The 25567-nt window shown below is 40.6% G+C and overlaps 1 protein-coding gene across 1 annotated transcript in view; it reads left to right on the top strand.

Annotated features, from left to right (window-relative positions):
* Nucleotides 1–24369, top strand: part of KMT2C (lysine methyltransferase 2C) — a 311979-nt gene extending 287610 nt beyond the window's left edge. The window contains exons 44-60 of the mRNA XM_026652136.1: nucleotides 2080–2292; nucleotides 3906–4070; nucleotides 5144–5285; nucleotides 6085–6232; nucleotides 7450–7628; nucleotides 7722–7876; nucleotides 8076–8328; nucleotides 8989–9128; nucleotides 10405–10512; nucleotides 12141–13260; nucleotides 15413–15549; nucleotides 16897–17039; nucleotides 17309–17477; nucleotides 18677–18793; nucleotides 19750–19823; nucleotides 20242–20350; nucleotides 22389–24369. Of these exons, the coding sequence (XP_026507921.1) occupies nucleotides 2080–2292; nucleotides 3906–4070; nucleotides 5144–5285; nucleotides 6085–6232; nucleotides 7450–7628; nucleotides 7722–7876; nucleotides 8076–8328; nucleotides 8989–9128; nucleotides 10405–10512; nucleotides 12141–13260; nucleotides 15413–15549; nucleotides 16897–17039; nucleotides 17309–17477; nucleotides 18677–18793; nucleotides 19750–19823; nucleotides 20242–20350; nucleotides 22389–22481 (3465 nt within the window). The 3' untranslated portion in view covers nucleotides 22482–24369. The remainder of the gene's footprint in view (nucleotides 1–2079; nucleotides 2293–3905; nucleotides 4071–5143; nucleotides 5286–6084; nucleotides 6233–7449; nucleotides 7629–7721; nucleotides 7877–8075; nucleotides 8329–8988; nucleotides 9129–10404; nucleotides 10513–12140; nucleotides 13261–15412; nucleotides 15550–16896; nucleotides 17040–17308; nucleotides 17478–18676; nucleotides 18794–19749; nucleotides 19824–20241; nucleotides 20351–22388) is intronic.
* The last annotated feature ends 1198 nt before the right edge of the window (nucleotides 24370–25567 follow it).

Below are 25567 nucleotides of genomic sequence, written 5' to 3'. Positions count from 1 at the left end.
GCTGTATCTTGGATAAAGGACTTTGACAATTGCTCACTTTTTAATAGTAACTGCTATGTTAATTGGATACAGTCCCATTTCCTCGCCCTCATTATTATTGAGCAAAGCTCATCTCTCTACAGTAACTTTGATATTTATTGGTTTACGTTGTGTTACAAACTGAATTGACAGAGGCTGGGTACTTCAGATAAATTTTTTAAATTATATATGTAAACACACGTATGACCGGAAAAGACAAGAATCAAAAGGTGTTCCCCTTCATCAGTTTTCCAGCTCTATTTTCTTTGCCTTTTGGTAATTTTTTTTCTACTTTTAAGTAAATTTTATATTTTTTCAGGTTTAGTTGAAGAGTAGTCAAGCTGACGCAACTGTCTTTGCAGTTGGCAAAGAAGTTAAAAAATTTAAATACAAGAACCAATCAGAGCCGAAGGATTATTATAGCCAATCAGAGAAGAGATATTTGCATATTCATAGTATGATTCAGAAATAATTGTACAATTAATATGGAAATCCCTTTACTCTAGCTAAAATTGACTGTCAGCCAATCAGAGTACAGATATTCACATAGTTATGGAAATTAGACATGCAAGACTCTATCAGAATGCAGAGAAATGTATAACTTGGGAAAATCTACAATTGCGCATCAGAGAACATATGGTATGCCTGCACTCTAGCTGAGGCAATTCTATTTCTAAGTAACATTTCTAGAGCTAATAGTTTTACTAGTATGGGGGGGAAACAGTAATTCATCATGTTAATGACTGTTGGATAATTTAATTATTAAAAAAGGGTAGAGGTAGGAAAACTGCTGGGGAGGGAAGTTAGGATCTGCTCACAGCTGATCACTTTATTGTTAGCATTTCTGTTTTTTGTTGTAGTTTTCTCCTCCAATTGTGTTATGACTCTATGAAATCTCAACACAGCCTGGAAGCAAAATAAAGTCAGCTCGGAGTGAATGAAATCTGATAAAAATAAATGGAAGTGGGTGGTGAAGGGTTGGTAGTATAAGCAGATGTTAGGGATCCATCTTTAAAGATATACTGAAGGAGTGATTTGGGGTTTCCCTGATGGAAAGTATGATTACAGCACGTTAGATCAATAATTGAAATATTTAATATTTTAGTCTTTCTTTTTTACTTCACCCTGTCACTTGCACCATTAAATCCTATGCTAATTGTTTTACACAGTTATCTCTTTATATGAAGAATTGCATTAAAGGTATTATCATGAACTTTTTTTTTTTTTTTTTTTGGTACTCTCAGTACAAAGCAAAATTGTTAGTTTTAGCCATAAATCCACATTTGGCTCAACCAGGAATATATTTACATTAAGTGAACCTTTGTTCTTGAAGCCAGTTCTTTTATTATGCCCTAGTGCAGGGGTTGGCAACCTTTCAGAAGTGGGGTGCCGAGTCTTCATTCATTCACTCTGATTGAAGGTTTCACGTGCCAGTAATACATTTTAACATTTTTAGAAGGTCTTTTTCTATAGGTCTACAATATATAACTAAACTATTGTTGTATGTAAAGTAAATAAGGTTTTTAAAATGTTTAAGAAGTTTCATTTAAAATTAAATTAAAATGCAGAGCCCCCCCCAGGTGGCCAGGACCCGGGCAGTGTGAGTGCCACAGAAAATCAGCTCGCGTGCCGCCTTTGGCACACGTGCCATAGGTTGCCTACCACTGCCCTAGTGAATACCCCTAATTAAGGGTATAAGTTTTAGCAAACATTCAGAAGACGCTTCTGGTCTATAATTTTTAAGGACATTTGCAGGCATCAGTGGAGTTAATGATAGTTCATATATTGTATTGTGGACTCAAAAACAGCAGTTACAATTGTCAGTGGGGTGGCAAAGTGAACAAAGTATAAACTACAGGATGTTGTCTTCTGTCAGCTGTACTGTATCACTTAGTATAGTGCACAGGAAATTTGGGGATTAAACTTTAAAGTGTCAGATATTTTCTTTAATCATCATTATTTATTAGAAATATACAACAAAACTTGTTATAAAAATAATGTGAAATTAACATGGATCTGAACAAATGCATCCCATGTTGCTTAACTTCCTTTTTCCATCAGCCAACTGTGAGGAATCAAATGCAAGGTGCATTTGGATGTGGTAACAGCCAGCTTCAGAGAACAGATATAGGACATGAAATAAAGAAACAACGAAATAAACGAACTCAGAGGACTGGAGAGAAGGCAGCCCCTCGGTCTAAGAAAAGAAAAAAAGAAGAAGAGGAAAAACAGGCTCTTTATCCTAACACAGATACATTTATCCAACTAAAACAGGTGAGTGTTTAGAGAATGTACAGTCCATCAGGAGTAGCTTTAAGAGAATGGATTCAGAGTGGGGGGAAAAATAAATTTACAATTATGCTGAGTTTGGAGTCGAGCTGGGTGGAGAATAGTAATTCCATTTCATAGAGGATTTTCAAAAAAAAAATTCATTCAAACTTAGAACAAAACCCACAAATTTCAAAATAATCCATAAAATCTGAAAAAAAAATTGTTTAAAAAAATCAAAAGGTTTCTTTTCAATAATTTCAAAATGAAATTCTGCCAGACCAGGAGCCCACAAGCCCTGAGAATTGTTTTGATTTTGATGAATCCGTGTTTTCCCACTGGAACAACATTCCCTTGGAAATTTTCTGAACAGCTAAGATTTTGAGCCTTTTATGATGTGAATGTCACATTACCCCGATATTAAAACCCTCCCCCTACCTTGACTTTAAATATATGAACTTTCTTATTGTAGTAATAATAATCAATAATACCTAACTCTTCTGTAGCAGTTTTCATCCATAGATCTCAAAGCGCTTTACAAAGACGGTTAGTATGATCCCCATCTCCCGGATGGGGAAACTGAGGCACAGGGAAGGGTATGCTTAACAAAACATGCAAGCAATTTTCCTCTGCTTGTGTATAGTGGTTGGCATTTAAAAGTCAATATTTAACATACAGTGTTATCTGAGATTTTGCTCCAGTTTACCAAAGCACTTTAGTACATGCTTAAAGTTAAAGCTAACCTATTATTTGTACTTAATTCTGATTGAAGTCAATGGGACTTAAGGATGTGTTTAAAATTAAGGATGTGCATTAATCCTTTGCCAAATTGCAACCTTATTTCCTATTCTAATAAGTATAAGGAAATACTGGTGTGTTTCAGAGACTATTTGACTTTTTAGTGGTAACCACTCTATTGATGCCAACTCTGCCCACATATCTACACCAGCAACACCATCACAGGACCGAACCAGATCAGCTACAACATCACCGGCTCATTCACCTGCATGTCCACCAATGTTATATATGCCATCATGTACCAGCAATGCCCCTCTGCTATGTACATTGGCCAAACTGGACAGTCACTACGCAAGAGGATAAATGGACACAAGTCAGATATCAGGAATGGCAATATACAAAAACCTGTAGGAGAACACTTCAACCTCCCTGGCCACACAATAGCAGATGTAAAGGTAGCCATCTTACAGCAAAAAAACTTCAGGACCAGACTCCAAAGAGAAACTGCTGAGCTCCCGTTCATTTGCAAATTTGACACCATCAGATCAGGATTAAATAAAGACTGTGAATGGCTATCCAACTCCAGAAGCAGTTTCTCCTCCCTTGGTGTTCACACCTCAGCTGCTAGCAGAGCACCTCACCCTCCCTGATTAAACTAACCTCGTTATCTCCATACTGATTTATACCTGCCTCTGGAGATTTCCATTACTTGCATCTGAAGAAGTGAGGTTCTTACCCACGAAAGCTTATGCTCCCAATACTTCTGTTAGTCTTAAAGGTGCCACAGGACCCTCTGTCACTCTACTAATATTACTCTGGAAACTTTTCTGTCCAGTTAGCATTTATTTGGTGTAATCATCTCTATCCATTTTTTTCTATAGCAACTCTCTCTGCTACCTCTAATGGAACCAATAATTGGAGTGAGCTTTGCACATTTTCTCCCCTATGGCAGTGGCCAGCTAAATGGTGGAAATCGACTTTTGGGAAGTTTTGGTAGTGCTACACTTGATGGGGTTTCTGATTACTATTCCCAACTGATCTATAAGGTACGTTTTTCCATCTAGATTTCCCATGTCTGTTCTCTGTTAAAAAAAAAAAAAAAAAAAAAAAAACAAGGTAAAGGGGATTATTTGCATTAACGATCTCTTTGGAGTCTCTCCTGCACAGCTAAAAAAGAGACATTTGCTATTGCTAGACTGTATATCGCATTTAACTGTGAAGTATTCGTTGTTTTGCTCTACAAAACATGGAATCAAATAATAGAAACCATGTTGTAAACAAATTTTAAAAATACAAGCGCTGCATTTGCAAACTGATGCTAATTGGTGAAAATTGTAATTAAAGCTTTCTGGAGCAGAAAAGGCAGAATTTCCAGTGCTTTACAAAGTCATTGAGCGCAGCAAAGCATTTCTTAATGAGAATTAGTTGGGAAATAGACTTTCATCATTTGTCCACTACTCCCTGATTAAGGACTTAAAAACTGTGAACAAAATAATCTGTTTGTTGCAGGTCTAATAGCCCACAGAATTTAAAACTCAGGCTCTTGGAGGGCTGAAAGGCAATATAGAGAGAATAGGAAGAATGTCAACAGACAGAGGACCAGATTTGGCACACAGTTACTCTAGCATAAAACTGGAATGACTCTATGAAGACCATCTGAGATATTCCAGTTTTACACCAGAGTTACTGAGCTAAGAATCTGGCCAAGCAAGGGTAGCTGCTGAACTTGGAAACCAATAAAGAAGTTTAATGTCTATAGACACTGTTCCAGAAAGGCCAAATCCTGGAGTCTTCACTCAGTTTTTCCTTAGACAAAACTCTCAGAATGTTTGTTAAGAGTTATGTCTAAGTGGTTTAGGAATCTACCACTCCCCTACAATATCATTAAATTCGTGCCAGACACTACAAAGTGTGCTGTGTCTTTGTATACTAGGTAGTTTTGTAGCAGGTGTTCTCATCTATTTTCCTGTGTATTTGGGAAGTAAATATTAATTTTTATGTATTCGGTGCTGCCCTCTGTATGTTTAAAACCTACAAGTATTTACTCTTACTGGAATTGTGCATCTGTGTTGTATCTACCTGTCGAAAACTAATTTTAAAATCCTTTGGTCTCATGCAGCAGAATAATCTGAGTAATCCTCCAACACCCCCAGCCTCTCTCCCTCCAACACCACCACCAGTGGCTTGTCAAAAGATGGTGAATGGATTTGCAACTACTGAGGAACTTGCTGGAAAGGCTGGAATGCTGGGCGGACATGATGGTAAGCTTTTAGCGTGCTGCTTCCTTAAAAGATGTATCATGTTGGTCCTGAAGTATGAAATGTGTACTGCACCTTGTTTGGCTTTATTGTCTACAAATGAACATGAGACTCCTCTGTCTGGAAGGTTGTAATTGATTCTATCCAACTTTATTTTACAGCAATGTACGTGCAATTATGCATATTACGTACAAAAACTATGCTGCGAGCACTATCAGGGCCCAGTTAAACACTCAAAAGGCAGGAAAAAACAAAGTGAAAGTTGCATGCATAATGTAGATGACAAGACAATTTTAAAGCTTACTGATCTGCATGTGCTTTCACAAAGCAGCCTTCCATAATTGTGCACTCAGCAAACTTTTGAACATGCTTAGTAAACATTGGTCAAATCAGAATCAGTTTTCTATTAATAAGACTTTGCATTGCCCTCCTGAGGACTTTTCATGACAAAATCCATCTTTCAAATTTCAGCCACTGGGTGCTGCAAAAGAAGAAGGGGGGGGGAAAGCTTAAAGGTTTTTTTATAATGGGGAAAAATATATTTTTATTTCCTCGAAGTCAAAAATTGCAGAACCATTTATGCTCCAATTTTCAAAAGTTTTACCTACACACAGAAACCATCAATTAATAATTGAAACATGAAAAATGAAAATTTTGGAGTTATGAGTGACTGAAAATAGAGTTAAAAACTGGTGTATGGCCTTAATTATATTAGAGTGCACCCAGCACCCTCTTACAATGTGTATCAATAGGTAGAGAGAGACATATGCATGCTTGGTTGTGCGGTGTTTTTCTCTTTCAGTTACGAAAGCGCTTGGGCCGAAACAGTTCCAGTTACCTTTCAGACCACAGGATGATTTGTTAGCAAGAGCTATGGCTCAGGGCCCTAAAACTGTGGATGTTCCTGCTTCACTTCCAACACCACCCCATAACAATCAGGAAGAATTAAGGTAGGTTTTTTCCCCCTAAATACTAAGTTTACTTGTTTTGGCCCAGATCCTTCCACCCTGTGGAAGCCCAAGTAAACTGGAGATCCATAGGGGTTTTAGAGAAGGGAATGCACCCTCCCCCAACCACACCAGCATGAGAAGAAAATGGCATTATTTGTACTAGGTATCTCTCAGTATTCCCTAGCTGAGATTTCTGTGCCACTAAAAGGAAGACTTCTGCTGTTGCTAGACTGTATGTCCTATTCAACTGTCAAATATTCATTATTTTGCTCTACCGAAATGGAAACAAGTTATAGAAACTAATCTGGTTCGCACAGCGGCACAGGTTGTTTTGGGCAGTGGATCCACAAAGTCATAAATCCCACTGTTCATGACCACACGCTACCGCCAAAAACTCCCCTGCCTTGTAGGCACAGATTGAATCACTGTGGAGAGGTGCTCCATGGTGCACAGCAGAACTCTCTGCAAAGACTTCCCTCCCTCTCTTTCTCGAGCTTATTGGAAGCACAGCAAGTTTGAGGAACTACAGCCATTGGATGTATGAGAGAGGATGGTCCAGTGATTAGTTCACTAGCCTGGGACTTGGGAGACCTGGATTCAGTTCCCTGCTCCACCACAGACTTTCTGTGTGACCTTGGAGAAATCACTTAATCTGTCTTTCCATCACATCCCCATCTTTGTAATGGGGATAATAATACTCACCTGCCTTACAGGAGTGCTTTAGGATGAGTGCAGATTAAAGATTCATGGCACTATGGTCATGCAGGCCTGGATGGATGGATGGATTTTATAAATCCAGTAGGGGAAGGCTGTGAGCCATTCAATATGACATGTATTTTGAACACATTCTAGAAGTTTAAATTTATGATAAGCTCAAGGAGTTTGCACCCAAGTGTGTGGCCATCGAACCTTGTGAAATCCTTTCTCATGGACCTGTGAAAAATGGGATAGTTAGCATCTACTAGATGTTCAAGAGCAGAATAGTGGCTTTATCATCTACAGCAAATCTGCTGAGTTAAAAGATCTCAGACTGTAGATCATCGTTGCCTTTAGTTTGGGAGGGAAGAGGATAATTAAAAACAAGTCTGGCTAATTTTATCTTGAAGTAAGGTGAGATGTCACAAAAATTGTTGCCAGCAACCAAAAATCCACCCACTTCCTTCACTTAGTTTTTGTACAAGGCATTTTCAAAAGCTGTAGTTTGTTTTTCCTCCCAGGGTTCAAGATCACTGTGATGACCGGGACACTCCTGACAGCTTTGTTCCCTCTTCCTCTCCTGAAAGTGTTGTGGGAATGGAAGTAAGTAGGTATCCAGATTTGTCTCTGGTAAAGGAAGAGATCCCAGAGCCTGTACCATCCCCCATCATTCCAATCCTACCCAGCAGTACTGGAAAAGGTAAGAGGAATATGGGTTATGTACTTATTGCTAGTTTCTATCCATTCAAAATCATGCAGCTTAACTTAATATATATTTTATTTCATTTTTAAGGTTCAGAAGCAAAAAGGAATTATGTAAAATCAGAACATAGTTCAGGAACTTTACCTGGTTCTGGCTTCTTTGGCTCTCAGCTTGGGCCATCCCAAAATGGTCTGAAATCTGGCCTTATATCTGTAGCAATTACTTTACATCCCACAGCTGCAGAGGTAAGGGAAATAAACTTCAATGATTTATATGTGACCTCTAGCACGGTGTTTATGTAGCATATTATATAAATAATGACTATTCAGTTTAATTTGCATGTGAGCTACTATAGTACGGCACTCTTGTAATCTGGTAATTTAATATCCTTGCCATTTACTTCCTGTAATTGATAAAAACAGAGATTTATTTTTATTGTTTTAGAATATTAGTAGCGTTGTGGCTGCGTTTTCCAATCTTCTGCACGTCAGAATTCCCAACAGTTATGAAGTTAGTAGTGCCCCAGATGTTCCATCCTCCATGGGAGTGTTAAACAGTCACAGAATGAATCCGGCTATGGAATACAGACAGCACTTATTACTTCATGGTCCTCAGGCAGGATCCATGGGCCCTACCAGACTAATAGGGTCTTATGGCCTGAAGCAACCTAATGTGACATTTCCTCCAAACAGCAATGGTGAGTTAGTTTATATCTAGTTCTTGTAATTATTAGTTTTTCATTTTTAATCTTGCTGGCATTGGAGAATTTTCAGCCCTATAAACTCAAACTCTAGAATTAACTAGTTGATTCTTGTTTTTAATAAAACTGTCTCTTATACAATCAGCGCACATGTACCTGTGCACTATGTTCCTGATGTTCTCCGAGACTAATGGAAATCAGAGATAGAAAACACCTATGATATTATCTTGTCCATCTCGCTGCCAATGTGGGATTGTTTCCAACAGTACATGGTATTCTCACGTTTTCTGTCCTGTCTAATTTTAAATTACTCTAATGATGTGTCTTTCACCACTTTGGGAGATTATTCATCCTTTGAAAAATTTGTACATAGACATTTAAATATATTAATACTCCTATTTTAGTCTGATTTATTTATTCATCTCATATATTATATAATCTCTTTTTGCCTTATTATTCAAACCAGAACTACAAAAGATTTTTGTCTAATTTAAGAAAAACCTCCCCATCTGTATTTATCTTAAAGCTTGCCTAATGCTCTGTCTAGGAGGATGGAGTCCCACTATTAACCTGCCGAAGAATACTGCCACTTCAACACGCACTTCGTTCAGGAGTGTCTTGACTATTTTCTAACAGATTTGTTGGGGTTTTTTTTAGGTCTAGCCGGTTATAAAGATCACAATCAAAATATTGCAGAAGGCTCAGCACTGAGACCTCAGTGGTGTTCTCATTGTAAAGTGGTAGTTCTTGGTAGTGGAGTGCGGAAATCGTTCAAAGATCTGTCTTTCCTTAAACAGGTACTGTCGTGGAAAGTGATATTTATTTATTTTTATCATTATTTTCAGTCAGCAAATGAAACCAGCAAACAATTTCAGAAATACTGCTTATATAAATATTTCAGTCAGTTTTCTTAAATAGGTTTCAGTGTATAATCAGGGACAGCTATTTAAATGTTGCCAGCATGATATATCACTTTTAGGGAACTTAAAAAATTCAGCAGAGCTCTCTTTCCAAGGTACTAACTTTGGGCTGTTATCTGGCACTATTGGGAGAGTGACTCTGGAAACCATCTTTTCAAGCAGAAGGGAGTTAATCACATTTAAATCTTGTTTTTGTATATTTTCTGCTGTTTCTTTCTTGTGGTAGGGGGGAAAAAACCAAATGTCCCTGCTGGATCTCCATTCCTGTATGCAAATATTAAAATATTTGGACCAGTATGAATTCTGGAAAAGCATGCATCTGGCCTGCAACAAAAATACCATCACCATTTATCTAAAGAATGAAATCGTATGATTGCTATGTAATAGAGCTGTATAGTCAAACCTATACATAAAGTGCATGAGCACCCATGCAAAACACGCAGGATCAGATTTTTTACAGAATTTAAGTGCCTAACTCCCATTGGCTTCAATGGGAGTTAGGCATCTAAATACATTAAAAATCTGGACCTGAATCCCCAGCAACATTTTACAGATCACCACTTGATGATAAAGTTGTGTGATCTATCTTTGACCAGCCTGAAACAGGAAGAGTTTTTGTGGTTCAAAGATAAAAAAAAAATGCCCTGTAGACATACTCTCTAAGTAAAATTCACATGAGAATACAATAGAGGATTCTTTGCATTGATTCTAATGCACTTCTGTTGGTGGCATAAGATGCTGAAGAGTAAGGCCACTGATGGTTTTAACTTTAAATTTCCATAGTTAATATATGTATTTCAGTAGTGCCCAGAGGCCTGACCAGAATTCCGCCCCCCTCTTTACCCCCCCCCCTCCCCGTGCTAAGTACTCTTCAAAAGGGAGTCAAGTATCAGAGGGGTAGCTGTGTTAGTCTGGATCTGTAAAAAGCAACAGAGAGTCCCGTGGCACCTTTAAGACTAACAGCTGTATTGGAGCATAAGCTTTCATGGGTGAATACCCGCATGCGTCTGACGAAGTGGGTATTCACCCACGAAAGCTTATGCTCCAATACATCTTGTCCCAAAGAGATGAAGATTGGTGTAACAAAAATGAGAATTTTATAAATTCTATTCCCTGGAATGGGCTCATAACAATCTTTGGCTTTGATTCCCAGGATTCCCGAGAGATCTCTGATAGAGTGGAAAAGGATGTTGTATTTTGTAGCAACAACTGCTTTGTTCTTTATTCAGCAGCTGTGCAAGCAAAAAACTCAGAGAGCAAGGTAAGTACCAAGCTCTGTGTCACATCCTAATTAGCAGCAATTATTGCTGCTACTTCTCTAATAAAATAGAAAAATTTCCTAAGTAAAGACCTTAGGCCAAGGGTTCTTGGCATACTTAGCATTTATAATACCATAAACTGTTATGTTTTAATGGCATTTAAGTATGAATCCATGCTAAAGTAGGATATTGGAATTCTGAAGCAGCGAAGGATCAGGAATTAAAATCAAAATCCATATTTACAGAAAATTAAACCTAGGAGAAATGCATGGCAGAGCATTAGCCGTCTTTTCCTGACAGAGTTTTAGGGCTGAATCTCTGACTCTCATTGAAATCAGTGGGAGGCTTTCTGTTGAGTTGATGAACATTGCATCAAGCCCTACATGTATCCCTTTATTTTCTGCATTTTCATTTGCTTTATGCACAGTAAGAAATCATTAATAACTGAACAGGGAGATTGCAGGAAGACTTTACTTTCTTGACGCAAAAGGTAGGAAGTATAATATAATGTTTTAAGAAACATACTCGGTTGAAAATGTGGTCATGCCAGGAGTTTTTCACATGTGTACTCCAGGATGACAAGAACATGTAGTTGGAACTGAATTTCATCCATTCAATCTCCCGTTGTAAACAGCCAAAAGAATCCGTTTTCTGTTCGTGGACCCTCGTAAGGATATGCAGCAGCTCATAGTAGCAGCGCAGCACCTCTCAGGAGACAGACAACCTTGTCTTGTCCCATTCTATTTGGTTTGGAGGGAAGAAAACAAGATGCTTGTAGATGAGGTCCCTTGCTGCAGATATATATCCAGTACATCACCAAGCACACTGTTAGGGCTTAAAAATCTTAATTTAAAGTAATGATAATAGGCATTGCAAGAAATAAATAGGAGTTTTTCAATACTAATTGAATTGTACTTATCTTGGGCATCATTTCTACCCAAGTGCATCACTTTATTCTTAAACAATTAAATTTCATATTCTGCCTCTGCATCTTTTCATTTTGTTTTTCAAGAGGACCCTAAAAAACGTATCAGTCTCTCTGAGTCTTAATCCTGCCCCTGTTTTGAAATCCATCTGCAGATGTAGATCTTGTGTTATAATTTGACCTTTTTCTTTTTTAATAGCGTATTTGTCCCTGCAGGATTCCACTCCTCACCAACTTCCATGAAAAACACACTCCTTTAATTCCCAGCATTTATCTCTCTCTGCCATTTAACTAGTTCCTTATCTGTTAATAATTTATCTCCTGATCCATATTTAGAGATTTTTATACAACTTTGTCTGGAGCTTCCTAAAAATAAAGATGATGTAAATCTGTTGGGTGCTGCAATCTAATGCTATTTCATTTTTAAAAGTGTCGAGAAAGAGGAGAGGACCCATACTCTGGACTTACTGGAGCAAAAGTAAAGCTTCAAAATTATTAAAATACTGCTCTGTGACCCAACACAAGCCATGGTACCAATGAATCAAGATAACTTATTTTGTCCTATGATACAACAACCTGACAAATTACCTTATACGCTCTAAACTCACCCCTTCTCTTCACTCTGATCTGAAAACATTATTAGGGGATATTTGTTGTTCAATTTGTAATACATTTTTAAGAGGCTTTTTTCTATTTATTTAACAGGACTCAATTCCATCTTTCCCACAGTCACCGATGAAAGAAATGCCACCTAAAGCATTCCATCAGTACAGCAACAACATCTCCACTTTAGATGTACATTGTCTCCCTCAGCTGCAGGAAAAAGTTTCTCCACCTTCATCACCCCCTATCACGTTCCCTCCTGCATTTGAAGCAGCCAAGGTAGAGGCAAAGCCAGATGAGCTTAAAGTAACAGTGAAGCTAAAACCTAGGTTAAAAACAATACACAGTAGCCTTGATGATTGTCGACCTCTAAGTAAGAAATGGAGAGGAATGAAATGGAAAAAATGGAACATTCAGGTTGTGATTCCTAAAGGATCATTCAAACCCCCTGGTGAAGAGGAGATAGATGAGTTTCTCAAGAAACTGGGCACAACCCTTAAACCTGACCCTGTGCCTAAAGACTACAGAAAATGTTGCTTCTGTCATGAAGAGGGTGATGGACTAACAGATGGACCAGCAAGGCTTCTTAACCTTGACTTAGACCTTTGGGTCCATTTGAACTGTGCACTTTGGTCTACAGAGGTTTATGAGACACAGGCTGGTGCCTTAATTAACGTGGAACTAGCACTGCGAAGAGGCTTGCAAATGAAATGCATGTTCTGTCACAAAATGGGCGCCACCAGCAGTTGTCACAGGTTAAGATGCACCAATATTTATCACTTTACCTGTGCCATTAAAGCACAATGCATGTTTTTTAAAGACAAAACCATGCTTTGCCCCATGCACAAACCAAAGGGAGCTCATGAGCAAGAACTTAATTACTTTGCAGTTTTCAGGAGGGTCTACGTTCAGCGTGATGAGGTGCGGCAAATTGCTAGTATAGTACAGCGGGGAGAACGTGAGCACACTTTCCGTGTAGGAAGCCTGATCTTCCACACTATTGGTCAGCTGCTGCCGCAACAGATGCAGGCATTCCACTCTTCGAAAGCTCTCTTCCCTGTGGGATACGAGGCCAGCCGGTTGTATTGGAGCATGCGATATGCAAACAGGCGCTGTCGCTATCTGTGTTCCATTGAGGAGAAGGATGGCTTTCCAGTGTTCGTGATCAGGATTGTTGAGCAAGGTCATGATGATCTGGTTCTTACTGATTCCACACCAAAAGGTAAACAAGAATTATGTAAACTCAACAGAAGGCTTTCATCACTATACAGTTTCCTTATACATCGTATGTACGGTAAATGTTTCTGATAAATGTTACCGGCACTTGTTTTCCTGCGTAGCTTTCTTCTTTTGTTTCTAATTCATGCCCAGTAATGTAAGACTTGGGTCTCACAACATAGACTTCCATTATAGAATGGAAAAATTATTTATCTGGTGCCTAATCATTTGCTAATTCTACTGCATAATGTAATCTCTATAGCAATATGCCAAGGCTGTACTTCTAGCACCGTGAGCTGTACTATACTTACTCAGTACTGTGATTTCAAAGATGAAACTTCTGAGATGCAATGGTGATGGGGGGCATAGAATAACCGTCCTAGACAGATAAAACAATAATGTGCACTACAAATAAAATGAGGAAGAAAGGATACTTGCAACAAGCTCATAAAGAAGCCAAAACGATATAACATGAACATTGGACAAAATAAGAAAAAATATTTTGTGGTGTTTCTGCTCTGAAAAGTGATTTTCTAAATATAACCTTTTGGGGCTCTATTTTCATTCTGGCTCAATGATCTCCAGATCAGAGGTGTTCAAGCTACAAGTAAAAAGATCTTTTTTTCCAGCTGCCAGCTGTGCAAACACAGCCTAGGCTCTGAGAGCCAAGCTGATTTCTTTCTGTCTCACATATAACACCTGCTATTTACACCTGTGCAACCCCATTATTATCAATTTATGCCTGCAGTGGCTTGCACAGACATAACCAACTGCAACTTACTAAACTGTTCTGTACATGATATGCAAATCGTAATAGAATCCAGCTCATTCAGTCTTAGCTGTGTTAGCTTTGCAGGGCTAACATGAATATTTTTGTCACTGAAGTAGAATTGAGTCTGAATACCCACATACACCTGTCAAATTACAAAGATGTCGTTTTTTACATAGTCTCTTTAGGAGTAGACCCATACTTGAAAGTATGTTTAGCCAGCTCAGCAGAATTGTACTAGACATGGCTCCATCTCCTGGTTTTAGTCACTTTCTGGGCATGGAGGCACTAGAAGTAAGCAGTGCACTCAGACCCTGATGAAAGTAAAAATATCTTGTGGTGTTCAACAGAGACCCATTTAACTAACTGTCCAGTGGCATTGTCAAGCTATGAAGGGAGCCTGATTCACTGCTCTTCAACTGCTATGCAGAATCCCAAGGGTGGTGATGAATGTCAGAGAAAACAGATGGATTTTTAAGGCTCTGACCTCAAAGGACCCCATTGGGCTCAGATGATACTAATGAGAATTGGCTGGATAGAAGAATGGTGGCATGTTTGTCAGCCGTGTGATTGGTGACATCAGGGATCTTGGAGGTTATGGGATCCTTGGAGCTGAAGGAATCCTTGCAACATTGCCACCACCACTATGTCCTACCTTCACCATTAGCCGAATGTGCATCCAATCTTATGGGTTGAAGATGCACTCTCTAGTCTATTAACCCCTCTCCTGAAAACTTGCCAGAGGGTCCTAGCAAACTGACCAAAGTTGCTCTCTTCAGCTAAGCATGCTGTCTCTACAGCATCCCCAGCAATCCTTGGGTGGTGAGAAAGGAACTGAGCTGGAATCTCAAACTCAGATCTTTTATTCCCTTCTTAACAACATATTGTACCACCATGAGACATCTGCGACAGTAAGAGAGAAAAATCGTCAACTTAAGGAAGTGGAAAATTCCATTTATTTAAGGAAACTTTATTTACTTTGTGGTCATTTTTAAAATGTTTAGCAGGAGAAACTTAGTTGCCTGATTACGTGAGTAGGAATTTGTAATGTGGAATTAGTGATCTAAAAGTTTTATCCAGTGCTCAGTGTTTGTTACATTCCTCAAAATTAAGAGAAGTATAACAGAGACGCAACACTGTCTGAGAGTACTCAACAGAACATAACTACTCAGATGAGTCTCCATTTCAAACTTTTACACTGTGGTGAAGTGGGATATTTTATTTCATTAAGTTGTTCCCTTTAGATATAAAATCAACTATCTGATACTCTGTGGCCTTTTTCATTACAGGTGTCCTACACCAATTTCCTTATTCGTTAGGTATAACTATAGTGTCTGTGGGCTTTCTTTATTTGCTCATTATAATCTTTTTCCATGTGGTCATGTAGGTGTGTGGGATAAAATCTTGGAGCCTGTTGCTTCTGTTAGAAAAGAATCTGAAATGCTACAGCTCTTTCCTGGATATTTGAAGGGTGAAGACCTCTTTGGTTTGACAGTCTCTGCAGTGGCAAGAATTGCTGAATCAGTGAGTCATTGCTGCAACAGTTCGGGACTCTTATTCTAATGAAAGGTTTACAACAATTTAGAACATCTCAGATGAAAACGATACATTTATCATATAAGTATTTGTGAAGTTTCTGCTATTATGAAACAGGCCACAGGGGCCCTGGGAGTGGATAGTCTGCTGGGAGGGAAATTCCACATGACAGTGTCAACTTCCCCTCCACCTGGGAGCCTGTCTGGTGCCAGTGCTATCTGAAGAGTGGGTGGAACTACTCCAGGAAAGAGTGGCCAGAGACCGAATGATTTGGTGCAACCTCAGCCAGCAGGCCTGTAGCCCCCAGGGGAAACCAAAGTTACCCTCTCCCAACCTAACCGCCAGGGGAGGGTGGGCAGTTGGGGAAATCCAGCCTGCACTTCCCCCAGGTGATTAACTCTAATAGGAAGAGGTTCCATTTGATTCTGTAGTGACTCTTTTTTCATTTGGAGTTCTGTTTTGTTCCGTTGAGAACATGAAAGGTTGTAGCAAATGAATGTGCTACATGCCACACCATGCGCTCACCACATGTTCTTTAGAGAAAATTAGCCAGGAGGAAAAGGGAGTTTTGCTAAGACTCGGTGTCTCTCTCCATATTTCTATATTTGCAAATTAGTTAGTCTGATGTAATGCAACTCAGAAAGTTACTGGATCAATCACACACACACACACAGCAGAAGGAAAACAGTAAGAAGGTGTGAGAAAGTAAGATTTTTTTTTTCCTCCACCTTCTTACATTTTACATACTTTTTCAGGGAAGAAGAACCTGAAAATCCAAAAACTGAACATTTGAAAGCCAAAATTTTGTGATTTCCAAAAACCAAACCAAAGCATTAAGTTGACATAAAACAAAAAATTATGTTTTGAAATTTCCCATGGAAAAATCAAAATTTGTCATTAGAATTGAAATTTCCTCATTGTGTGGTGAGAAATTTTTCTGAACAAAAACTTTCTACCAGCTTTACCCATAACGCACACCCAAAAAATAGTGCATGACAGGGGAAGTGTCTGCTGTGATATGGAAGCATGTCACACCATGCGTTCACCACATGTTCTTTAGAGAAAACTAGCCAGGAGGAAAAGGGAGTTTTGCTAAGACTCGGTGTCTCTCTCCATGTTTCTATATTTGCAAATTAGTTAGTCTGATGTAATATAGATAAGAGTCAAAACACAGCTTTTTGTCAAGGAAATGCTACAGAAGGATCATCATAAGGCAGTGTCAAGTCTTAAGTTTTAACAATTGTGAGCGCTTTGCCTGTTCCAGGTTTAAAAAGACAGGCTGTTGTGCGGATGTTTTTCTGATGCGTTAATATGTGATTACTTTGTTTCTTACAGCTTCCTGGGGTTGAGGCTTGTGAGAACTACACTTTCCGATATGGCCGAAACCCTTTAATGGAACTTCCTCTTGCCATCAATCCCACGGGCTGTGCCCGTGCTGAGCCTAAAATGAGTACCCATGTCAAGAGGTTTGTGTTAAGGTATTTTGTTTTAACTTCACATAGTACAGCCCAGGGTTTATAGGCTGCTTAGGGTTATTTGTGCTTTTGTCTGCTGCTTACAAACCCTGTTGTCTTTGGCTGTGTATGTGCATGCCCAAATCAAAGGAACTGCTTTGTTGTCTATGCTAGCTGGCTTTCAGTGTATGTTTGTCTGAAAGAAGTTTTAATAAAATTCAGCTTGTGGTTTTATTCGGAGAAATCTTCAGTTTTTCTTGTATTTTTTTCTGTTATATGCCCAATTCCCGCAGGCCTCACACCTTGAATAGCACCAGCACCTCGAAGTCATTTCAGAGCACAGTGACAGGAGAGCTAAACGCGCCTTACAGTAAACAGTTTGTCCATTCCAAGTCCTCCCAGTACCGTAAAATGAAGACTGAATGGAAATCCAATGTGTATCTGGCTCGCTCTCGGATTCAGGTCAGTTACAACATAGCTGTATTTTTGAGATTTTATTCCTAAATACAATTCCCTACAGTCTGTAGAGTCTAGTAAAGTCTGAAGGGAATTTGCAGCATATGTCTGGTGATCAGTTTCCCTGTATTGTATGTAACAAAGATTGCTGATTACTTTAAATCTTTTTTTTTTACTTTTTCTGAATTTAATTGACAGAAGCTCTAGCTTGTAAAACTGAGTTGTGTTGTTTTACTGGTTAGGCCTTCTTCACTTTTTTCTCAAAAAAAAAAATGCAGTTTAGTGAAGAAACTAAAATATACAGAATCTTTTTACCAGCAGCAGTGGGAGGATCAACTGCATATCTAGTAGCTAATTTTAGACCAAGCTAGCTCATTAAAAGATGGAGAACAGAAATAATGAGAGACCAGGATGTTGAGTAAAATACTTGGTCATGTTAATATGATTAAATAGTCAAGTTATTGACTTATGCAAACCTTCCAGGTGTTCAGCTCTACTGAACTTGTTGCCAAATCTGTACACCATGCCTTGTATGTATTTGCTGTATATTTTAGGTTGGACTGTGGAATATTATTTAAATGGTTAAAATACCATAGCACACAGTTATTTGAATTCTTTGATTCTAGAAAGTATTCTTTATTGTTCAAAGAATTCAAGTCAAATAGCTCTAGAGTAAGACGTCTACTAGCTTAATTGGCTGCAAGATAAATAATTGCAAAGCGTTTTCTCTTATTTTAAAAAAACTAGGAAATTAAATGCAGAAAACTGATTTTGCATCATTAAAGCTGTATAGTTAAAATCACAAAAATCAGGAGATGAAGTGAAGAAATCACAGAATGTAATTGCTCAGATAATTCTCTGTGTTAAACTTTAAAAGTGTATATTAATTCAGCCATGTTGCACATATACTCTGCTTTTCCTGTTTTCTGGGTAAATATGTCACCTAATATATCACTATTTATATTTCCAATTGTATATTGTTAAACATATTGAATGTGTGTGTATGCTGGAGCTAAGGTTGCTGTTTGCATTTGCTGACCTTTTGTATTTTTTCAGCAGTGTCACTTTTTATCTTTCAATATGTATCATTTCTGCATGTGTAGATATCGATTTTCTCCAAGCATGGCTTGGGGGCACACCAAAGGAATCAAATGTAAATGTGCATTGATTCTCCTGTTCTAAATCACACAGTATTCCCTTTGTAGGGCCTGGGCTTATATGCTGCTAGAGACATTGAAAAGCACACCATGATCATTGAATATATTGGAACTATCATCCGTAATGAGGTAGCAAACAGGAAAGAGAAACTTTATGAATCTCAGGTATTGTATATAATTATTATTTACTTACTGTTCCTTTCCTTTCCTTTCCTTTCCTTTAAGTATTCATGCAACAGAATGAGATGTGTTGCCAGCATTTTAAGACTTCCGTTCTGAGGAAGCTGACTCAAAGTACTGTTGTGAATGTGGATGAATGTTTGAATTCTGGGAGGCAGTGGTGTGTCTAGTGATTGTAGCAGGGGACTGGGAATTGGGACTCCTTAATTCATAGATTCCAAGGCCAGAGGGACAATTGTGATCTTCCAGTCTGACTTCCTGTATAACACAGACCATAGAAACTAGCAGAAGACGGTTTCACTCCATTGACCTCTCAGTTATAGACTCAGCACACTTTTGCTGTGCCACTCTGTTTTTGATTCTGTTCATCACCCTGCCACAGACTTACTGTGTGACCTTGAGATGATAATATTACCTTAGACCTTTACAGAGCCTTTCATTCAAGGATCTCAGAGTGCCTACCAAATATATTAAACCTCACAAACACCAGAGAGTCTGGTAATGTGCTGATCTTACAGTTGTACAAGCACAGAGAGGTCAGAGCCTCAATTTTTAGGGACCACTTTTTAAGTAAGGCTTAACCTCTTTGTGCAATGCAGGGATGTTGTGAGGGACCATTGGTAAAGCGCTTTGAGAGCTTACGTGAAAGGTGCCATACAAATCATATTAGCATATTACTTGAGGGAGATATTAAAATCACAAGAGGTTGCCTCTCATGTTTATGGCCGATCCATTCTTCATAAGTAGTGGAGTTAATGATAGTATCCTACTTTCACATAGTAAGTGAAATATATGAATCAGTGCTTCCTTCGTGAGCCAATGGGCCACGTCTAATTGTGAATCCAGAAAAATACTTGGAGATGGTCCATGTTGCTGCTTTGTTTCAATCACTGATTTTTTTTTTTTAATCTATAGCGCCTTTTCTCCCCACTCTCTTTCAGAATCGTGGAGTGTACATGTTCCGCATTGACAATGATCATGTCATTGATGCTACATTGACAGGAGGCCCTGCAAGGTGGGTGGCTCTTCAGAGAGCTGTGATCTCATGTTTGGAAATTAGCCATGTTCCCTTGGCTGGCTGTTGGGGAGAGATTCCATTTTGTGCTTTTTTTCAATGGCCTTATTCTCTAAACTGATGCATTCAGTCTTCACACTAAGCCACTGAAGCTATGCCATCTTTCCCATTAACTCGCCGTAGCCTTGATTAACTGTTTCATGGCAGATGTACAGCTGTCGAAAAAGAAATGTAATTTTTTTAACTTTTTTTATTTTTTTTACATTTTTCTAGGTAAAGAAACAAGTACAGAGTAATGTAATTTTAGCTGGAAAAATCCGCTCACACTGAAGCTAAAGTCACTCTATAGTTTAGTTTAGATTTGTGTCCAATTACATAGCTTAAAAAAAATCATTTTCCAAATCTTTTATTTTTGTAGGTATATTAACCATTCATGTGCACCGAACTGCGTGGCTGAGGTGGTGACTTTTGAGAGAGGACACAAGATTATCATCAGCTCCAACAGAAGAATCCAGAAGGGGGAGGAGGTAGACTTTACTCATTTGCTTTTATTTTGTTCTATAATGTACTGGCTAGTGGAGCGTATAGTATAGACCAGGCCTGCACAACTCGTAAAGCGGCGAGGGCCATATTACTCCAAAGAAAACAGCTGAGGGCCGAAACCCTCCGAGCACCAACAACCCCCCCCCCCAGCGCCCCCCAACCCCCCCCCCCCCCCCACTGCGCCACCTGCCCCGCGGGAAAAAACCCTCCTTCCCCAGTGCCACCCCACTGAAACGGCAGTATTGAACCTCGGTAATATGTTATAGTGGGCCCCTAAGGTAGTATAATTAAGGTAAAAGAAAAATGTCTTTTTGCTAGAAGTAGAATAAGATCTTCCCCCCACTTTGTAATCAATTGCTCTGTTGAATGAATGAGGTGTGAATGAGGAAGGCGTGGAAGGCAGGCACCTCCTTGGAGACGGCAGGGCCGGCTCTAGGATTTTTGCTGCCCCAAGCAAAAAAATTTTTGGCCACTTCCCCTTTCTTTTTCGTGCCCCTCTGCCCCCGGCCCCGCCCCAACTCCACCACTTCCGAATCCCTTCCCCAAATCCCCAGCGCCGCATTTCTCACCCCCATTGCTTCCTGCGGGCCCCCCGTGACCTCCCGCCCTAGCTCACCTCCGCTCTGCTTCTCCCCCCTCCCTCTCAAGCGAGGGAGGGCAGAGAAGCGGTGCGTTCAGGGGAGTAGGCGGAGCAGAGGTGAGCTAGGGTGGGGGGGGCGCAGGAAGTAGGGGGGGGGTAGAGGAACCGCTCCCCGCTCCAGCTCACCTCCGCTCCACCACCACCGCCTCCCCCGAGCGCCCGCCGCTCGACTTCTCCTCCCTCCCAGCCTTGTTGCGCGAAATAGTGGTTTCGCATCTGGCAAGCCTGGGAGGGAGGGGGGAGAAGCGGAGCGGCGGCACGTTCAGGGGAGCAGGCGGAGCGGAGGTGAGCTAGGGTGGGGGGGGCACAGGAAGTAACAGGGAGATAGAGGAACCACTCCTCCCTCCAGCTCACCTCCGCCGCCTCCCCCCAGCGCCCCGCCGCTTGGCTTCTCCTCCCTCCCAGCCTTGCTGTGCGAAACAGCTATTTCGCACGCGGCAAGCCTGGGAGGGAGGGGGAGAAGCGGGGCGGCGGCGGCGCGCTGGGGCGGCGAGGGCACTTTTTCCCCATGCCCCGGAGTCGGCACCTATGATGGCCAGCACCAGAATGCCGCCCCTAGAAATGTGCCGCCCCAAGCACCTGCTTGTTTTGCTGGTGCCGGGAGCTGGCCCTGGGAGAGGGGATGGGAGCCAGACCAGATCAGTAGAACAGGTCAGCCACCGACTCACCTCCTCAAGCCCCCCTCCCCCGGCTCGCCTACTCACCCCCCACCACTGCCTGCTCGCTCGCCTCCTCAGCCCCCCACCCCTCCGGCTCGCCGGCTCACCTGCTCCCCCGCCACTGCCCGCTCGCTCGCCTCAGCCCCCTCTCCCCCGCTACCGGCTCACCTGCCCCCCCTGCCACTGCCCGCCCACTCGCCTCCTCAGCCCTCCACCCGCCCGGCTCGCCTACTCATTCCCCGCCACTGCCCGCCCGCTTGCCTACTCACCCCCCTACGGGCCGCACAGTGAGCCCATCTACTCAACCCCCGTGGGCTGCACAGTGAGCCCATGTGGGCCGCATGCGGCCCCCGGGCCGCATGTTGTGCAGGCCTGGTATAGACCAAACTTAATTGCCCCCGACCCCCCTTCTGACAACAAAAATTACTACATGACCCCAGGAGGGGGGACAGAAGCCTGAGCCTGCCCAAGCCCCACCGCTCTGGGCAGGGGGGCTGTAACCCGAGCCCTGCTGCCCTCAGGCTTCTGCCCTGGGTGGTGGGGCTTGGGCTTCTGCCCTGGACCCCAGCAAGTCTAAGCTAGCCCTGGTAACCCCATTAAAATGGGGTCCCGACCCACAGTTCGAGAACCGCTGGTATAGAATGCTAGATACAAGCAAAGATATAATGAAGAATACGGACCAGACATTTCATAACCACGCTCTCGACATTTGTTTTCTTCCAGCTTTGCTATGACTATAAGTTTGATTTTGAAGATGACCAGCACAAGATCCCATGTCACTGTGGAGCTGTAAACTGCCGAAAATGGATGAACTAGAATGCATTCCTTGCTGTCTTTGAGGGTTGCTTGTCCCTAAGATGAAGTGACTTATATTTTGATTTTGTCGACAGAAAATTCTTACCTTCCTGGGGGGAATAAAATCACTTCTGGGAGTTTCAGTTTCTATTCAAGTGTAAAACAAGCACCAGAAGCAAGTCGGCAAAATCTGAAGCTGTCTAACTTCCCAGATGCCTGGAGGTTAAACTGAATTACAGAATGGTCCAGCACTTTTGTTTTTTGAGCTCACTACGGAGAAACTGTTTAATTTGGGCAAAGAACCGATGGCTGACCTGCTGGAGGGCAGGTGGGCATATATGAATGTAAGACTGAAATCACCAGCGAAAGGGAGAAGTCCAAAGTGCTGGCCACAGCCTTATTTGATAAAGGGGCAGGCCCTCTAATTAAAGAAAATTTTTAAATAAAAGTAGACACCACTGAACAAGGAATGTACTGAAACGACTTCCTTAGGGATAGAGCTAAGGGAAAAATAACTTGCACTAAAATACATTTAAAATACTTGATTCCATGAGTCAGTTTATTGTAGTTTTTGATTTCTGTAAAATAAGAGAAACTTTTTGTATTTATTATTGAATAAGTGAATGAAGCTATTTTTAAAAAAAAAGTTAGAAGAAAGCCAAGCTGCTGCTGTTACCTGCAGAACTAACAAACCCTGTTACTTTGTACAAAAGTGTAAATATTTTGAGAAAAAAATACAGTATAAAAAAAATAGTTATTGACCAAATGCTACCAGACTCTGCAGCAGTTCGGGTGCTTATTATAAAATATCAATAGGGATGTTACAATATGATCTCATGTGTTACTAATCACACCATTACAATTATTATGGAATAACCAAAATCTCAATTTAAAGAGAGGATTTTTTTTAAAATGTTTAAAGCTGGCTCAACTGTGGTCTATTAGTCCTTTTTTTTTTTTTTTTAAGTAAACGTTAAGCCTGGTAGAAGGCATGTGTATTACAACTCTGACTTTTATAGATGCTTGGGTAAGTTAGACTGATTTATTTTATTTGTATTATATTGTTGCATCCCTATTTCTTAAGTCAGGTTTTTTTGTGCTTACAATTTGTGATAACTGTGAATAACTGCTAAAACCACCCAAAATAGAGGCTGAACATGGTTTTTTCTTCAGAAAAAGTAGTCACGATTAGGTGACTGTTCAGCTTACACTAAATCATTTAAACAGAATAGGATCATGTAGCGGGAGCGTCAGTCTAATATGATAGCCTTCTTTAAATGAAAAAACAAGGAAAAAAATTAGATGTAATTGTGCTTGCAGCTGCAGGACTCTGGCAATAGGGTTTTGGAAAATGTAATTTAAAAATGTGTTTGTATGGATTGTTTTTGTTTACATTTCTTTAAAAAAATAAACACTGTTTTGTGTTTGCTTGTAGAAACTTAATCAGCATTTTGAACCAGGTTAGCTTTTTATTTTGTACTTAAAATTCTGGTACTGACACTTCACAGGTTTAAATATAAAAAAAATGAAGTTTTTTTGTGTGCACAATTAAAGTGGACTGTAAACTGTTGGTATATTCAGTAATACAGTTCTGAACTTGTAATGTATATGGCATGATGTATTTTTATCTTACAGAATAAATCAATTGTATATATTTTTCTCTTGATAAATAGCTGTATGAAATTGTTTCTTGAATATTTTTCTTCTCTTGTACAATATTCCAACATCCTACCAGTATTTGTCCTACAGTTTTTTCTGTTCTGTATAATAGTATCTAATGTTGGCAAAAAAAAAAAGAAAAAAAAAGAAAAAATTTTTTGAAGTATACAGAGTGTTATGGGTTTTGGAATTTGTGAAAACAGATTTAGAAGATCAGCATTTACAAATAAAAATATTTTACATCTATAAATGATGCCTCCATGTTTTCATTTTGGAGCGTCTGTTTTCTGTTTGTTCCAGTGTAACCTCATCTGTTTCTACCACTGAGCACCACCACTGTTAGCGGGCACAGATCCAGCATCCCTTTAAGCCCAGCTGCATCCTGAATTGTCTACCACAAAGCCATGCACTCCATCCACAACACCGTCCAGGTCTGGGCACTTGAAGTTAGGGGTCCTAAGCTTCAGGGGGCAAAGTATTGCCTCCACCAGAAGAAGAGTCTCTGCAGGAGGTGCCAAGAGAAGAGCCAGCCATCCTCCACCACAGTTAGTGCCCAGCTCGCTATGGCTTCACAGCAAGGCCTCCAGCATCCCTTCTCCATAAAGGGGCAGGACACGAACCTCTTCACCTTCATTTTACACAAAGAACAGGTCTCCAGGGCCCAAGATTGATTTGTTGAGAAGCAGAAGCAAAAAGAATGGGGAAAAGCCTTCCAACACACCTCGTCTTTCTTAATGATACAATGGGGCTTCCCCCATGCACCCAGACTTACTGGATGTCAGAGAACTATTGTTCCACCCATGTTATGTCATCAGCATTTGGGATGAGCCCGAGTCCTGGTGAGTGCATGGCCACCAATCAGCCCAGGCTTTCCACCTGGTTCTGGTGAAATGTCAGTGTTGTAGAGCCCTGGGACATGTGGTCACCTGGACTTGGGCTGTAGGGCCACTGTGCTGCTGTGAGCCTCCACAACCAGCTGCTTCTGCCGGCTCTCCTGACATGTGATAGCTGCCTCTTTTCTGTCCAGCAGAGCTCCAAAGTGATGTCTGGTAACAGCTGAAAAGCAGCAGAGGACAGAAGAGCCCCTTTCTGATGCAGTTTCTCTCCGTTAGCACTAATGGTTTAATGCCCCACGCCTCTGGAATTCAGAGGCATCCAAGAGGTGCTGTAGGCAGCTTTACAAGAGCCTCAGGAGGCGAGGTATGTCCTGCTGCCACAAACACCGACCCTCTCTCCTAGGGCATGGTGTCGGGATAGGTGCGTTGGGCCTCAAATCCCACCCAAAACCTCAACCAGGAGAGCCTGAGGATTCCCATGCAGATGAGGACCCCTCACCGCCTAGTCATGAGCAGGTCTTGCAAACTCCAGAGACACCAGGTCCCAGAAAGGTAAAATCAAGTGTCCCCTTCACAAAGCAGCATTTTGTACTGTTAATGAGCAAGCAGTGT

This window comes from Terrapene carolina, unplaced genomic scaffold, assembly GCF_002925995.2.
Source record: "Terrapene carolina triunguis isolate 2854851 unplaced genomic scaffold, T_m_triunguis-2.0 Scaffold111, whole genome shotgun sequence".
In the NCBI taxonomy this organism is placed as follows: Eukaryota; Metazoa; Chordata; order Testudines; family Emydidae; genus Terrapene; species Terrapene triunguis.
This window is presented reverse-complemented; position numbering and strand designations above follow the sequence as displayed.